This window comes from Bufo bufo, chromosome 7 (assembly GCF_905171765.1).
Source record: "Bufo bufo chromosome 7, aBufBuf1.1, whole genome shotgun sequence".
In the NCBI taxonomy this organism is placed as follows: domain Eukaryota; kingdom Metazoa; phylum Chordata; class Amphibia; order Anura; family Bufonidae; genus Bufo; species Bufo bufo.
In genome coordinates this window covers 5,530,706-5,548,460 of record NC_053395.1, presented here as the reverse complement: position 1 = coordinate 5,548,460, position 17,755 = coordinate 5,530,706, and the positions used below count along the sequence as shown (strand labels likewise).

Sequence of the window (17,755 nt, the reverse complement as noted above, 5' to 3'; positions counted from 1 at the left end):
ATTATGCTCACCTAGGCAGACAAAGTAAAACTACTGCTGACAAAAGGAAAAAGTGGGACAAACGGATGCTATGGGGTTGATTATATGGGTGAAGTAACCCCTATCCCAGCCACCAGTGCCCTACCACACCTAGAATTTTAAACTATTCTTTGTTCTCCCGTTACGTTATGTTTCTTACAAATAAAATGAAATAAATGTTAAGTTTTATATTGACCAGAAACGGGAGTTTATTAGTCTAGGCAACTAGGCTATTTGAATTAAATTATAATTTTGAGTATCCCGGGTCTAAAGGGTCTTTGAAAATTAGGGCCTAAATATGTGACAGTGGCCTGTTCCAGTGGTGGGTGACGTGAAGCCTGATTCTCTGCTATGACATGAAGACTGATTCTGCGCTGACATAAGGCCAGATTCTCTGTTACGGGACCTCTCTCCTCTGTCTGGGTGCCGGGGCCTAAATGTCTGACAGTGGCCTGTTCCAGTGGTGGGTGACGTGAAGCCTGATTCTCTGCTATGACATGAATACAGATTCTGCGCTGACATAAGGCCAGATTCTCTGTTACGGGACCTCTCTCCTCTGTCTGGGTGCCGGGGCCTAAATGTGTGACAGTGGCCTGTTCCAGTGGTGGGTGACGTGAAGCCTGATTCTCTGCTATGACATGAAGACAGATTCTGTGCTGACATGAAGCCAGATTTTCTGCTATGGCATGAAGAGACTGATTCTCTGCTGACATGAAGCCAGATTCTTTGCTATGGCATGAAGAGACTGATTCTCTGCTGACGTGAAGCCAGATTCTCTGCTATGGGACCTCTGTCCAATTGATATTGGTTAATTTTTATTTTTTATTTTTTTATTTTAATTCATTTCCCTATCCACATTTGTTTGCATGGGATTTACCTACATGTTGCTGCCTTTTGCAGCCCTCTATCTCTTTCCTGGGCTGTTTTACAGCCTTTTTAGTGCCCAAAAGTTCGGGTCCCCATTGACTTCAATGGGGTTCGGGTTCGGGACGAAGTTCGGTTCGGGTTCGGATCCCGAACCCGAACATTTCTGGGAAGTTCGGCCGAACTTCTCGAACCCGAACATCCAGGTGTTCGCTCAACTCTAGTCCTGGCCAACGCCATACATATCCTGGTTCGGCCGAAAAAATATAGTTAAATGTCTCATATGGCCAAACATTACTTACCTATTCCAAGCTATACCCATACACATCCCCAACATTTGCTACATCAAACTGTCTAGGATCTTCTCTAAATACATATGGAACTTCAAGAAGCCGAGAATTAAATACTCTACACTCCAACTTCCTAAAAAATTTGCTCTACCTGCCCCACAGACATATGTACGAGCTGTCCACTTGAATAGGATAGTAGACTGGGTAAGAAGGCCCCTACATAAACTATGGGTCCCTATAGAAGAAGATATTCTACAGTACCCGCTGAGACACATTATATTCTCTGAACAAATTACACAGATACATGTAAATAGTACAAAACAGAACCCCTTTATATCTGAAGCCAAAAGAATATGGGCTTTGAAAGATGTACGAGCACTATGCTCCCCTTTCCCTTCCCCATTACTGCAAATAAGATCTTTAATATGCAGCTCAGATACTGCTCACAATAACACTATACCTAAAGAGATGGAACTTAATCACACTACCATTGACGATCTGATAACTACAGGCACAATCCCCACCCTGGCATCACTCTCTGAACAACTGCGCTATCCATCTTTGTCACTAGTACTTTACAATAAATTCACCTCATCTTTCAAACAACTAATACAGGCAGGAATCCTACATAGGCCAGTAACAAACTTTGAAACCATTCTTACCGAGCTTAAAACCCCTAAAAAAGTTGTGTCGACTTTTAGCGGACCACTATCTTGCACTTTGGCTAACGTAGCACATTCTTTAATTAAAGCACGGGAAAAGGATCTCAATAAAACATTCTAAGAAGGTGATTTACTTAAACTTTTCCTTGCACCTAAACAATCCTCAAAATGTATTAGAATGCAAGAGAGTGGTTACCAAACACTAACTAGGTGGCATTTAACCCCAGCAATACTGAACAAATCCGACACTAACTATAACCCTGCTGCTGGAGATGCAAAGAGCAGCCAGATACTTATGTTGGACATGCTCGCTCATCGTCTCATACTGCACGTCGGTTCTATCCAAGATTAATTTGATTACGGGACTAAACCCACCCAGGACACCAGAGACCTTGTCTATTACACCGATTCCCAGAGAAGATACCAAATTGTTCACTAAGGCTAACAAGCCACCAATTAGCAGCCGCTAGAATACTGATCCCAACACGCTGGAAATCAGATTCTCCACCAACACTCAGCCACTGGATAGAGAAAGTAGATTCACTGTATCACTTAGAAGAATTAGCTAGCTGGGAGACTAGAACACATACAATGTTCCAGACTATCTGGTCCTCCTGGAAGAAATACAGGAACTTCTCCACTTGAGAACCTTCAGGATGCTCGCCTGTGGGTATCTCTCCCTATCTCTTCTACACATCCTTAGTCTCTCACACATATATCATATAGCTCATAATATCTCTCCTCTGTGTCACACAGGGGGATTATAGAATAATAGATCATTGCAAGGAAGACAATACCCAAGTGGGTTCTTCCATAACTCCCCTCTCTTTCTCTTTCCTGCTCTCCCCCCCCCCCCCCCCCCCCCCATTGTTACTTTTGCATTGATATTTTATTTTCAGGGATTATTTACTGTCTTACTTCATGAGATGTACCTGCTGCTCATCCCCGAACTGCTGACAGAGTGTCATGATGCAACTTCAAATTGTTCCAACAATGTATGCGATCAGATGACTTCTAGACTTCGCAATATGGCGTTGTTTGATATCTCTCTTAATTGCCTCTGTACCTATTGATTTGTAGTCATATGCACTGTAAGAATGACTGTAGTGTTTATATTCTTTAATACAATAATAATAAAAAGAATTTTGGAAAGAAAAAAAGATATTTGAAATTGAGCGTCAAGCCTCATGTTTACGTATTTTCAGTTTCCACACATTTGGAATTTCACTTTTTTTTTGCCTTGTTAAATATAATTAAACCAGTATATATATATATATATATATATATATATATATTATATATGATTACTACAAGACACAAGGTTTAGCAGCAATCTACCTGTGTGTATTAACGAGAAATTCAGTGTCAAGCCTCAGTCTTGTTAAATGTAATTAAACCAGCATATTTATATGTGATTACTACAAGACAAGGTGTAGCAGCAATCTACCTCTGGTATTATTGCGAAATTGAGTATCAGGCTTCAATCATCTATCCGGCCCGAAGTAGTGCTAGTAGTAGTAGCAGGCTGCAGTTGTCCCTGCTGGCTTCAGAATGGCGCAACATTTGTACTGCCTTGAGGAGGAAGTGGAAAAGGAGGCTGCAGACCCCAGGTTGGTGGTTGTAGTAGTGGCACCCATAGCTGCAGTGTTGGCATTGGGGGCAGTGACAGTGGCAGTCAGTGCAAATGCAGAGCAGGGGAGGGGGGCCAAAGAACCCACCATGATAGACCACAGTCTGATAGAAGCAAAATGGAGGGTGAGGACTCTGATGACGATTGTCTGCTGGACAGGACCTGGGAGCTGAACTGGGGTGCTGAGGAGGAAGAGGCAACATCAGAAGAGAAGGGTGATGGCAGTGGCAATAAAGAGCAGAGGCCACATAGCTCCCAAAGAACAGTCAGGGCCATGTGTGTTTCAGAATCTGGTGATGCCAATGACACAGTGGGTGAGTTGGCCCAAAATGTGCCAGAGCTAAACCCAGCTTGGCTACCTCTACTAGTGTGTGAGTATCTTCTATCTGGCAGTTTTTCTCCACGCTGCCTTGTGAAAGCGGTTATGGCAGGCAAACACAAACATAGGCACCATAGCTCTACTAAACCACATGAAGTGGCATCACCCCATCCAGTGGGCAAACCTCCTTGGCAGGAGTTCCCTCTTTCTCCTGGTCCAGCTCGCGGCAGCCAGGCTGCATCCACAAGCAGTACGGTGTCTTTCACATCGTCATCATCCCTTTCCCCTTCTCCCGCTCAGACTCCTCCTTTTCCTACTCCGTTCCATTGTTAGCCATTGATAAAAAAATGCGTGCTCAGGAAACAACTCTATGCACCCAGAAATTTGACGGTGCATAAGCTTAATTCCCACCAGTCCAAGTTGCTGGCAATACAGTCACTGCCGTATGATTTAGTTGAGTCTGCTGCCTTTAGGGAGTTAACGGCGTGCACTCGGCCTTGCTGAAAGATTCCTAGCCACCATTATTTGTCCCAAACAGCCATCGTTGCCTTGTACTCTCATGTGACTGACAATGTAGGCCACTCCCTGCGATTCTCGCTATGTGGCAAGGTTCACACCATGGTGGACACCTAAAGCAGCTGTTACAGGCAGGGACAGTAAATGTCTTTCACGGCCCACTAGGTCAATGTTTTTTCCAGCAGTGGTGAGCAACTAGGCCAGGTTCTTTTGAACCCCCGGTTTCCCAATTGTGTTGGCCTGGATCCCACACCAGACACTTATCTGACTCTTCCTCCTCAATGGACATTCCAGCTGGGTAACAGCAGCTGGGTCCAGGGTTGGTCGCACTACATTTGTCAAGTCAAGAACTGCCACGCAATGTTGGAGCTGATTGGCCTGGGAGGGTGTAGCCACACCATCAAGCAGTTGCTTAAGTGCATCAAGCAGCAAACATTCTGCTGGCTGTCACCCTGCTGGCTCCAACTGGGCAAGGTGGTCAGGGGCAATGGGCACAACATCGTAGCCGCCCCTGAACCTGGGTGAAATAGCACATGCTCCCTGCATGGCGCACGTCATCAACCTGATGGTGAAGAGCTTTCTAAATAAGTGGCTTGCGCAAGGTGCTGGCAAAGTCCAGGAGATGGTACCAAGCACTTCAGACACTCTTACATGGTGAGGAACGCTCTCCTAGACCTGCAGTAATGGCCTGCCACTACACTGCTTAATTTATAACGTGCCAACTCACTTGAATTCGAAATTGCACATGATCGAGCATCTGTACGAGCAGGGGAAAGCCATGAATGATTTTGTCATGCACCATACCACCACAGCAGCAGGGAGCATATGTTTCTTCGAGGTCAGGCAGTGGAAGCTCATCCGAGATAGCTGTCGGGTGCTTAAAACCCTTCAAAGAGGGGGGGAGGGGGTGGTTGTTAAATTTCTTCAAGGCGTAGAATTGTTGTGCATTTTCACACGTATACAATATTATCTAATGACATTATAACCAAATGAATGCTCATTGTCTTTAAGAATAAAATCAGCCTGAACCAAAGTTCTATTATGTGGCTGAGGAAGCCAGGATGAGTTCATGGCAAGTTCAGTTTATATAAAAATAATTGTGAACATGAACGGACATTGTATTTAAAAGTTATTACTAAAGATATGGGATTATCTGTAAGGAGTAAACCAACTTCCTAAGACATGTCTGTCTGGAGGGAACAAGGTTGTTTCATGGATAAGCCATGACGTGATAAGGGATCGTATTCTCGAAGCCTACCTGCTGTATGAGGTTCAATTTATATATTCATAATTATATTATATATATCTCTGTATGGTATATTTAGTTTACAACATATGTTAATCAATAATTCATATAATATGTTATCTATGTGTAACAATGTATCGATTTATATAGATATTATACCATGTACCGTATATGCCGGCGTATAAGACGACCCCCAACTTTTACACTGAAAATATAGAGTTTGGGATATACTCGCCGTATAAGACTACCCCTTTTTCAACACACACCAAAGAAAAATTTAAAAAGCATTAGATCTGATTTCAATATGGTAATTTTAATTCGAATAAGTATGACATGCTGTTTGTCATCAAACATGTAAAAATAAAACAGTGCAAGTGGATTAAACTTTTCCTAATTCACTTTTAAGCTGAAAGGAAGGGAAATACAATAAACCCATGGGAGCTGCCATGCTGTCAACCAAACCGGAACTGATAGTGATAGGAGGAAGATAACGAACAATAGAGAAAGAGCAAGTCCCTGGGAGTTAGCAACGCCCATCATAACTGCTGGCATGACAGATTCCTTTTAAAATCCTTCAAAATCCTCTTGTTCTTCATCTGATATCATGAGTACATCAATGACATCTTGTGATACATTTCTAAGGCAGTCATCGTATGGATCGAATTCAGTATCAGATGGTGTGGTCTCAGCTTCAGCTTCCTCTTCATCTTGCCACAAGTAAGCGTCCTCCATACCATCTAATGAATTTGATATGCCACACTTTTTGAAAGACTTGATTACTGTTTCTGCATCAATATCATTCCAGGCTTTTATGACAAACTGGCACAAAACATCCAACTGTGGAGCACGCATGTTTCCTCCTTTTGTGAATTCCACTGTTCTCGAATGCGATCTTTAAATGGCTTGTTTAGGCACACATCCAGTGGCTGTACCAACGATGTCAATCCTCCAGGAATAACTGCTGCATCTGTGTTTAGTCTTGCAAGCCTTTGCTTAGTGCTGGGGGTTAAATGAGCGCTGAACATATCCCACACCAGTAGACTATGTTTTTTGAATAAGTCCACCTGGTCGCCTGCTCCATACATTATCAAGCCATAGCTTTACCCCTTCTTCATCCATCCATCCTTTTTCATGGGCTGGGCAGGCAGGGAGAGCTGACCAATCCAAGCAGGCTTTGTATACAACAAACAGCCAATCACTGGTAAGGTACTGTACTGTACATCACTTGCCCTGATTGGTTGGGCTGGTTGTTGTATACAAAGCCTGATTGGATTGGTCAGCTCTCCCTGCCTGCCCAGCCCTCCCTGTCTCCAAAAGCAGTACATTACTGCATCCCACCACCATCCCTAGATACCACTGCCTTCTCTGCATCCCACCACCATCCCTAGGTACCACCGCCATCCCATGGTATCACCACCATCCCTGCATCCCACCACCTTCCTTGTCCTCCCTCCTTGCCTCCCAGACCCTAAACATGTGCCACCTATACGCTGAACATGTTTTTGTTATGTTATTCTTCATATTTACATTCACATATGCACATCTGCGCCGCACTTAGATACGCCGCACGGAGATCTCGCACATGCACAGGAGCGAGATGCGAGCGGCCGTGAGGATCCCGTGTATCCACGCTCGCCGCATGAAATCTCGCACATGCGTAGGAGCGAGATGCGAGCGGCCGGAAGGATGGCGGTACAAGGAGCATACAAGGTACAGAGCAGGGGGGAGGCATACAAGGTACAGAGCAGGGGGCGGTATACAAGGTACAGCGCAGGGGGGGCATATGCCGTGGGTTACATCGCAGCTCTCAGCTGCTGGGGATACAAGGCAATAGCCCGGGCTCTCTTTGTTGATAATTCGGGCGTCCCGGCACTGCAGCGCCCGTCATACCCGGCGTATAAGACGACCCCCCACTCTAGAAAATATTTTCTAGGGCTCAAATGTCGTCTTATACGCCGGTATATATGGTATTTATCATTTAGAAGGTATTGTAGAAGGTACAGAAACATTGAAGTAAGTTTATGTTAATTGGATTTCTGAGAAGAGCAAATGTTATTTCAAAACAATAGTTATTCATGGATGTAGATAAGTGAAATGCCAAGCATCAAAGCCGTTATATAAAATTTTCATCAAGTCAATCTATATTTCAAAAAGATAGGATAAGACAGCCAACTCCAACAAGTCCAGGATATAGGTAATTAAAAGTGTCAGGAAAAGACCTTCCTCAATGATTTATATTAAGAAGGTCAAGGAGGTCATGAGAACGTATTATTAGATATTTAGTTTTAATGCTTAAAAGTTGTGATGTTCATCTGCAGTAACGCAGTGCCATCTGGAGGCAGATGGACAATATTATATTATTTCATTATTTGTTCTATACCATATTAGGAGTTAATATGACATCATGGTGTTATTAGCATGCAAATACACCCACCTTACCTGATTGGGAATCCCTAATCTAAAGGGGATGATTCTTAGATAAGAGGGGGAATAATTACTCGTGTGCGGAGCAGCAAGAGAGAGCCATATATCCATAAATCCATTGATCCATCCATCCATCCATCCATCCATCCATCCAATCAAAAAGAAAACTAACCCTAACCATCTGAACTCTGTCTACCTTTGACCCGGTAACGTATATTTTGTTTACTACTCATGATATTAATAAGATATTTCTCTCGGTATATAGCCAAGAGTCCCCATACTGTGGGAATATACAGTGTTAGGTGCCTCCATAATGCTGATTATTCTCTTAGCAAAGATGCATATTGTTAATGGAAGATCTGACATTATATAATAAGAGGACTAAAACCCTTGCAGAGTTATTTTCCATAGTCTGATTGCCGAGCTGAATATTTTATCATATTAATATCATATATTTTTGATTGGTCATAGGAAAACAGAGTCAAGGGATAACCGTTATTTTCCTGTATATCCGTGTTTTATTGCTATAGCCTGTTTGATAACAGAAGATCCTAAGTTTCTCTTGGTATATGAGTCTGTTTGTTAAAAGTATGACACTGGTTGTAATAAATCACTAAATCATACTGTGCTGATCAGATAGGGTGTGTTAACACCACCGTGTGGTACATTTTGGGTATTATTTTGTAACTTCATCATTTGTTTTGCAATTGTATTGATTTTATATTCTTTGTTTTATAATAAACGATATATATATATTTTTGCATATACAATTGTCCCTTTGTTTAACTGCTTGCACAAATCAAATTAAGATACCCGATAAAAAGAACTTAGAGGCATGTTTATGTCCGCCCGAAGGATAATATAATTTTTATGTTTTATATTTCTTTTATCCTTCTTTTATATGAAGATTCTTTTTATATAGAAGATATATGACAGAATAAATGTACTTCAGTTAAGGCAATGCTGGGGCTTGCATCATGCCACTAATGCCTGAGAGTCAGTTGCCAGGTGGGGGTGGTAGGCGGGTGATTAACACATTTTTAATATTTTCGGAGAAGTGGTTAAAACAGTTGAAATTTAAACTTTTTTTTTTTTGAGGGGGCGGGGGTGGTTAAATTTCATGAGGCGGCACATGTATGTGATGACTGTATTAATACAGAAATTTTCTCCCAGTCCAGGCAGGCTGAATGAGATCAGTAGACCTCTTCTTGCTGCCAGTGCCCCATCTTGTCACTCTTGCTGTCTGTCTGTTTGCCTACCATCATGTTCCATACGACTGCTGGTGCGGCCTGCATCATGCCACTAATGCCACTGACCAACCATCACATTCCCCAAAGACTAACTTAGTAGTAATTAGAATTTGGTGTTAAAGGGGGTTATATATCTGCAGCCAAAATTATTTTGTATCGCTATGACTAAGAACGCTTGTAGCATTTGGAACGCATAAGCTGTTTTTATGGGGTTGGTGTCATTTGTGTCAATATGTCTTTCAATATTTTGGATGGAAATCTTTTTTCAAACTTAAATTTGACATAATCTGGAGAAGATTTATGAAACTGCCTATAATAAAAAATGATTAATGCCAATAGCAACCAATGAGATCAAAGGTTTTATCTTTAAAACGCACTGTAAGAAATAAAAACTGCAACGTGACAGAGGTCGTATTAGACACTTTCATAGCTCCCGAAAGGATTATCATAACTAATCCATAACCTGATGTATAAAAGGATCAAATACTGGCCTATTGTTTGTGCCCATTGCGGTACCCTCTGAGATTAGGTATGTAGATGAGAGGGCAACTACTGTATAAATATTCTGTAAATCTTGCAGGTTAAAAAAAGGGGTGATCTTACCCCAGTGGGCACCTGATACTGTCTGGGTTATATTTTCTCAGTTTTTTTTATTAATTCCATGATAAAAATAAAATAGGCTTTATTATTTCATCAGTATAAAATCCATGCAGTCACGCATTTCAGGTATCACACGGACCCTTACCCATGACATAATGGAAACATTTTTTTGGTGTAGATATATGTTTATTGCGTTTTTCAAATGTATCATACTACATTTTGGAAAGTACTTTATTTATTTGTATATTCATTAATACATCTTTATCTATTGCGCTTTACCATTTATCCTTGGCTTAGTGCACATGCAGTGATGCTTTTTTAAAAAAAAAATTATTAGAAAGAAAAAACAAACACTCATTTTCCATACAAATTAATCAACTACATTATTAATTTTCTTCTTTTTATACTTTAATCCCTACCCCCTAGTACACCCCCAACCCTCCCTCCCCTTGCGATGCGTCTCCTATCCCCTCCATCAACAAGGACGAAGAAGGGATAATGATGGGGTGAAGGCCGGGAACCTTAAAACTTCCAAAACCCCCATACCGTATTCCATTTCTGCTCAATATTTCTTTGTTTATATAGGATACTTTCATATCTCATAATCTTATTGACCAAATTTAGCCAAGTATACACACTAGGAATATTTTGTGAGAATCAAACACGTGCGATTAAAAGTCTCACAAAAAACATTATTTTAATCAAGAGAAACCTTTTATACTTATGGCAATCAAATCACCCAGTATCCAGCACCGTGTACGGGATCACTAATTTCAGTTTTTGGGTAATAAGTTTAGCAATAGCCCCCAATATTCTGTTAATAGTCTACAGGACCAAAACATATGTAAATAACCAGCCCCAGGTGAATCACACCGTGGCCAATTAGAGGTATTTCTCAAACCATGTTTATTAAGCCAAACTGGCGTGACATATACTCTATGTAATATATTAACGTGCACCAAGACGTGATTAAAATTGTGAGACACTAATCTTAAATTAAGCATCATATTTCCCCAATTGTCTAATTGGTTCATTAAAAATTCATATTTTCTCTGCTTTTTGATTTGTTTTGCTCTTTTCTTCCAGATTTTTCTCTTTCTCCAGGTAAAGGCATCAATCCTTCTGCCTTTTCACCTAATTTAAATGATAAAAGATTTACATTTATTTATTAACATTCATATATTTGTATAGAAGTAGTTCATTGCTACAATGTGAGTGATTGTCTGCACTGGGTAATTATCGGGATTTTCTGTTGATGATAATGATAATTGATGGGTGTGACTGCAGGAAGAGATCAGGAATCCGCGAGCAGGCTATAGACAAGAGGCCTAATGCTGAGATTTGTGGAGAGGTCAACCAGTGCTCAGCATCACAAAATGAGAGAAAGGTGTTGGAAAGTGAAGGGAGACACCAGGAGAAAGGAGAAGATATTAGGGGAATATGTGACCCGACCGATCTCTGCAGAAAGGAAAGGAAACAGCGTCTCCTCAGAAGGATTTACAACAAAATGGGACTTTTCTTCCGTGCAGTTTACACCATATCTGCTTTGTGACATATTTATTAACCATTTGTGCCCTGCAGTTTGTAAAAGTGTATAAAATAGTAATAAACCGCCACACAAACAGTGTCCTGGTGTATTGCTGGGTCCTCACCTCAGCTATTGTGAAGCTTAGGGCTTTGGCCACTTTGTGGTTGCTGTTGACCGATGTGTTTGTGAGATGACTACACAGCACTCACTAATATAAACTTTGTTGGAATTCTGCACTATTTTGTGGTGTTTTTTGTTGCCCACACAGAGATGTTGTGAATGAAATGGCCGATGATGGAGGGTGATGTGACCAGGCTGATCACCGCCATGTGCCATCTCCTCCCCTCAGATACACGGCACCTGCCGCCTGCACTTGTCCTGCTGGGAGTTTAGTGCAGGTGCAGTGCATCTGACTGGAGAAGGCTGAGTGATGGGTCTGGTCACATGACCCTCCATCAGCGGCCATCTTATGGACTGCGCCCCCTGTGGACAGCACAGAAGATTTCCCTAACAAGGCGGCATTACGTATGAAATATAGCAAACTGCCCCCAATAATAACTCAGGCCATATAAGTAAGTGCCATCCAGTCATCTTACAAGCACAGCGGTCACAAGTCGCCAGAAAGTCGCCAACCCCTTTAATGATAGGGATAGGTGTGGCGACAGATTAAAGGGGTTTTCTGAGTTTGCATGGATAAAGTGAATTTGGACCCTGCAGCCGGCGTGTACAGTATACACACCACAGAGCGGGCTGCAGAAGGCCAGTCACTAGCACGTCTGTCACACTCGGTCTCCGGCCCCTCTCTCTCCTAAACGACCACCTCAACTGATTTACAACTAAACTGAAGAAACACTAAAGAATTGTCTAATCTTATGGAGGTTCCTGCCTTCCTCCAGATCAGCAGTCCAGGATAAGGGGCTGAACTGGACGGACGGCGTCTGGTTTCAGTCTTAAAAATGATGTCACTGTGTCACAGGAATGACTCTGCCGTCCTGTGTAACCCCACAGGTGTGACCACGGTGTGCGCTCCATACATGGTGAGATCTAGAACAGGTGATGATATTACCAGATTCCATCTTTCTTATCTCTTCTGTCAGCTCCTGCAGTTTCTTCTCCGCTTGTTCTTTGGTCACCATGAGATATCTCTGATAGTTTGATTTCTTCTCCTCGAGACTGATCAGGAATAGACCTGCGGCCATTGTCCCAATACTCGGCTGATGACTTAGAATCCTGCATTTCTCTTGATCACTGCTGTCCTCCAGATCATCTATGACCACAATGACGTTATCCTTCCCTGCGCAGAGAACATTACAGAGAACCGGTCACCACCATCACACTGGACATATCAATAACCACACATCTCATCCCACCGGTCACCACCATCACACTGGACATATCAATAACCATACATTCTCACCCCACCGGTCTCCACCATCACACTGGACATATCAATAACCACACATCTCACCCCACCGGTCACCACCATCACACTGGACATATCAATAACCACACATCTCACCCCACCAGTCACCACCATCACACTGGACATATCAATAACCACACATCTCACCCGACCGGTCACCACCATCACACTGGACATATCTATAACCACACATCTCACCCCACCGGTCACCCCCATCACACTGGACATATCAATAACCATACATCTCAACCCCACCGGTCACCACCATCACACTGGACATATCAATAACCACACATCTCACCCCACCGGTCACCACCATCACACTGGACATATCAATAACCATACATCTCACCCCACCGGTCACCACCATCACACTGGACATATCAATAACCATACATCTCACCCCACCGGTCACCACCATCACACTGGACATATCAATAACCATACATCTCACCCCACCGGTCACCACCATCACACTGAACATATCAATAACCACACATCTCATCCCACCGGTCACCACCATCACACTGGACATATCAATAACCACACATCTCAACCCCACCGGTCACCACCATCACACTGGACATATCAATAACCACACATCTCACCCCACCGGTCACCACCATCACACTGGACATATCAATAACCATACATCTCACCCCACCGGTCACCACCATCACACTGGACATATCAATAACCATACATCTCATCCCACCGGTCACCACCATCACACTGGACATATCAATAACCATACATCTCACCCCATCGGTCACCACCATCACACTGGACATATCTATAACCACACATCTCACCCCACCGGTCACCACCATCACACTGGACATATCAATAACCATACATCTCATCCCACCGGTCACCACCATCACACTGGACATATTAATAACCACACATCTCACCCCACCGGTCACCACCATCACACTGGACATATCAATAACCATACATCTCATCCCACCGGTCACCACCATCACACTGGACATATCAATAACCACACATCTCACCCCACCGGTCACCACCATCACACTGGACATATCAATAACCACACATCTCACCCCACCGGTCACCACCATCACACTGGACATATCAATAACCACACATCTCATCCCACCGGTCACCACCATCACACTGGACATATCAATAACCATACATCTCACCCCATCGGTCACCACCATCACACTGGACATATCAATAACCATACATCTCACCCCACCGGTCACCACCATCACACTGGACATATCAATAACCATACATCTCATCCCACCGGTCACCACCATCACACTGGACATATCAATAACCACACATCTCACCCCACCGGTCACCACCATCACACTGGACATATTAATAACCACACATCTCATCCCACCGGTCACCACCATCACACTGGACATATCAATAACCATACATCTCATCCCACCGGTCTCCACCATCACACTGGACATATTAATAACCACACATCTCACCCCATCGGTCACCACCATCACACTGGACATATTAATAACCACACATCTCACCCCACCGGTCACCACCATCACACTGGACATATCAATAACCATACATCTCATCCCACCGGTCACCACCATCACACTGGACATATTAATAACCACACATCTCACCCCACCGGTCACCACCATCACACTGGACATATCTATAACCACACATCTCATCCCACCGGTCTCCACTATCACACTGGACATATTAATAACCACACATCTCATTCCACCGGTCACCACCATCACACTGGACATATCAATAACCATACATCTCACCCCACCGGTCACCACCATCACACTGGACATATTAATAACCACACATCTCATCCCACCGGTCACCACCATCACACTGGACATATCAATAACCACACATCTCATCCCATCGGTCACCACCATCACACTGGACATATTAATAACCATACATCTCATCCCACCGGTCACCACCATCACACTGGACATATCAATAACCACACATCTCATCCCACCGGTCACCACCATCACACTGGACATATCAATAACCATACATCTCACCCCATCGGTCACCACCATCACACTGGACATATTAATAACCATACATCTCACCCCATCGGTCACCACCATCACACTGGACATATTAATAACCACACATCTCATCCCACCGGTCACCACCATCACACTGGACATATCAATAACCATACATCTCACCCCACCGGTCACCACCATCACACTGGACATATCAATAACCATACATCTCATCCCACCGGTCACCACCATCACACTGGACATATCAATAACCACACATCTCACCCCACCGGTCACCACCATCACACTGGACATATCAATAACCATACATCTCACCCCACCGGTCACCACCATCACACTGGACATATCAATAACCATACATCTCACCCCACCGGTCACCACCATCACACTGGACATATCAATAACCACACATCTCATCCCACCGGTCACCACCATCACACTGGACATATGAATAACCACACATCTCACCCCACCGGTCACCACCATCACACTGGACATATCAATAACCACACATCTCACCCCACCGGTCACCACCATCACACTGGACATATTAATAACCACACATCTCACCCCACCGGTCACCACCATCACACTGGACATATCAATAACCATACATCTCACCCCACCGATCACCACCATCACACTGGACATATCAATAACCATACATCTCACCCCACCTGTCACCACCATCACACTGGACATATCAATAACCACACATCTCACCCCACCGGTCACCACCATCACACTGAACATATCAATAACCACACATCTCATCCCACCGGTCACCACCATCACACTCGACATATCAATAACCACACATCTCACCCCACCGGTCACCACCATCACACTAGACATATCAATAACCACACATCTCATCCCACCGGTCACCACCATCACACTGGACATATCAATAACCATACATCTCACCCCATCGGTCACCACCATCACACTGGACATATTAATAACCACACATCTCATCCCACCGGTCACCACCATCACACTGGACATATCAATAACCATACATCTCACCCCATCGGTCACCACCATCACACTGGACATATTAATAACCACACATCTCACCCCACCGGTCACCACCATCACACTGGACATATCAATAACCATACATCTCATCCCACCGGTCACCACCATAACACTGGACATATCAATAACCACACATCTCATCCCACCGGTCACCACCATCACACTGGACATATCAATAACCATACATCTCACCCCACCGGTCACCACCATCACACTGGACATATCAATAACCATACATCTCACCCCATCGGTCACCACCATCACACTGGACATATTAATAACCACACATCTCATCCCACCGGTCACCACCATCACACTGGACATATCAATAACCACACATCTCATCCCATCGGTCACCACCATCACACTGGACATATTAATAACCATACATCTCATCCCACCGGTCACCACCATCACACTGGACATATCAATAACCATACATCTCACCCCATCGGTCACCACCATCACACTGGACATATTAATAACCACACATCTCATCCCACCGGTCACCACCATCACACTGGACATATCAATAACCACACATCTCATCCCACCGGTCACCACCATCACACTGGACATATCAATAACCACACATCTCATCCCACCGGTCACCACCATCACACTGGACATATCAATAACCACACATCTCACCCCACCGGTCACCACTATCACACTGGACATATCAATAACCACACATCTCACCCCACCGGTCACCACTATCACACTGGACATATCAATAACCACACATCTCACCCCACCGGTCACCACCATTACACTGGACATATCAATAACCATACATCTCACCCCACCGGTCACCACCATCACACTGGACATATCAATAACCACACATCTCACCCCACCGGTCACCACCATCACACTGGACATATCAATAACCACACATCTCACCCCACCGGTCACCACCATCACACTGGACATATCAATAACCACACATCTCACCCCACCGATCACCACCATCACACTGGACATATCAATAACCACACAACTCATCCCACCGGTCACCACCATCACACTGGACATATCAATAACCACACATCTCACCCCACCGGTCACCACCATCACACTGGACATATGAATAACCACACATCTCACCCCACCGGTCACCACCATCACACTGGACATATCAATAACCACACATCTCACCCCACCGGTCACCACCATCACACTGGACATATCAATAACCACACATCTCATCCCACCGGTCACCACCATCACACTGGACATATCAATAACCACACATCTCCCCCCACCGGTCACCACCATCACACTGGACATATCAATAACCATACATCTCACCCCACCGGTCACCACCATCCCACTGGACATATCAATAACCAAACATCTCACCCCACCGGTCACCACCATCACACTGGACATATCAATAACCATACATCTCACCCCACCGGTCATTACTATCACACTGGACATATCAAAAACCATACATCTCACCCCACCGGTCACCACCATCACACTGGACATATCAATAACCACACATCTCACCCCACCGGTCACCACCATCACACTGGACATATCAATAACCATACATCTCACCCCACCGGTCACCACCATCACACTGGACATATCAATAACCATACATCTCACCCCATCGGTCACCACCATCACACTGGACATATTAATAACCACACATCTCATCCCACCGGTCACCACCATCACACTGGACATATCAATAACCATACATCTCACCCCATCGGTCACCACCATCACACTGGACATATTAATAACCACACATCTCACCCCACTGGTCACCACCATCACACTGGACATATCAATAACCACACATCTCACCCCACCGGTCACCACCATCACACTGGACATATCAATAACCATACATCTCACCCCACCGGTCACCACCATCACACTGGACATATCAATAACCAT

The 17,755-nt window shown here is 43.9% G+C and overlaps 1 protein-coding gene and 1 long non-coding RNA gene across 8 annotated transcripts in view; one reads left to right on the top strand and one right to left on the bottom strand.

The window, feature by feature from the left end:
- LOC121008275 overlaps positions 1–17,755 on the bottom strand; it is a 324,152-nt gene that overhangs the window by 247,459 nt on the left and 58,938 nt on the right. For all 7 annotated transcript variants that reach the window (XM_040440719.1, XM_040440717.1, XM_040440720.1 and 4 more), the window contains 3 exons: positions 12,414–12,641; positions 10,867–10,953; positions 9,823–9,855 (listed from right to left, as the gene is read on the bottom strand). In XM_040440719.1, coding sequence (XP_040296653.1) covers positions 9,823–9,855; positions 10,867–10,953; positions 12,414–12,641 — 348 coding nt within the window. The remainder of the gene's footprint in view (positions 1–9,822; positions 9,856–10,866; positions 10,954–12,413; positions 12,642–17,755) is intronic.
- The window catches only part of LOC121008280, a 124,676-nt gene that overhangs the window by 48,579 nt on the left and 58,342 nt on the right, over positions 1–17,755 (top strand). The window lies entirely within an intron of this gene.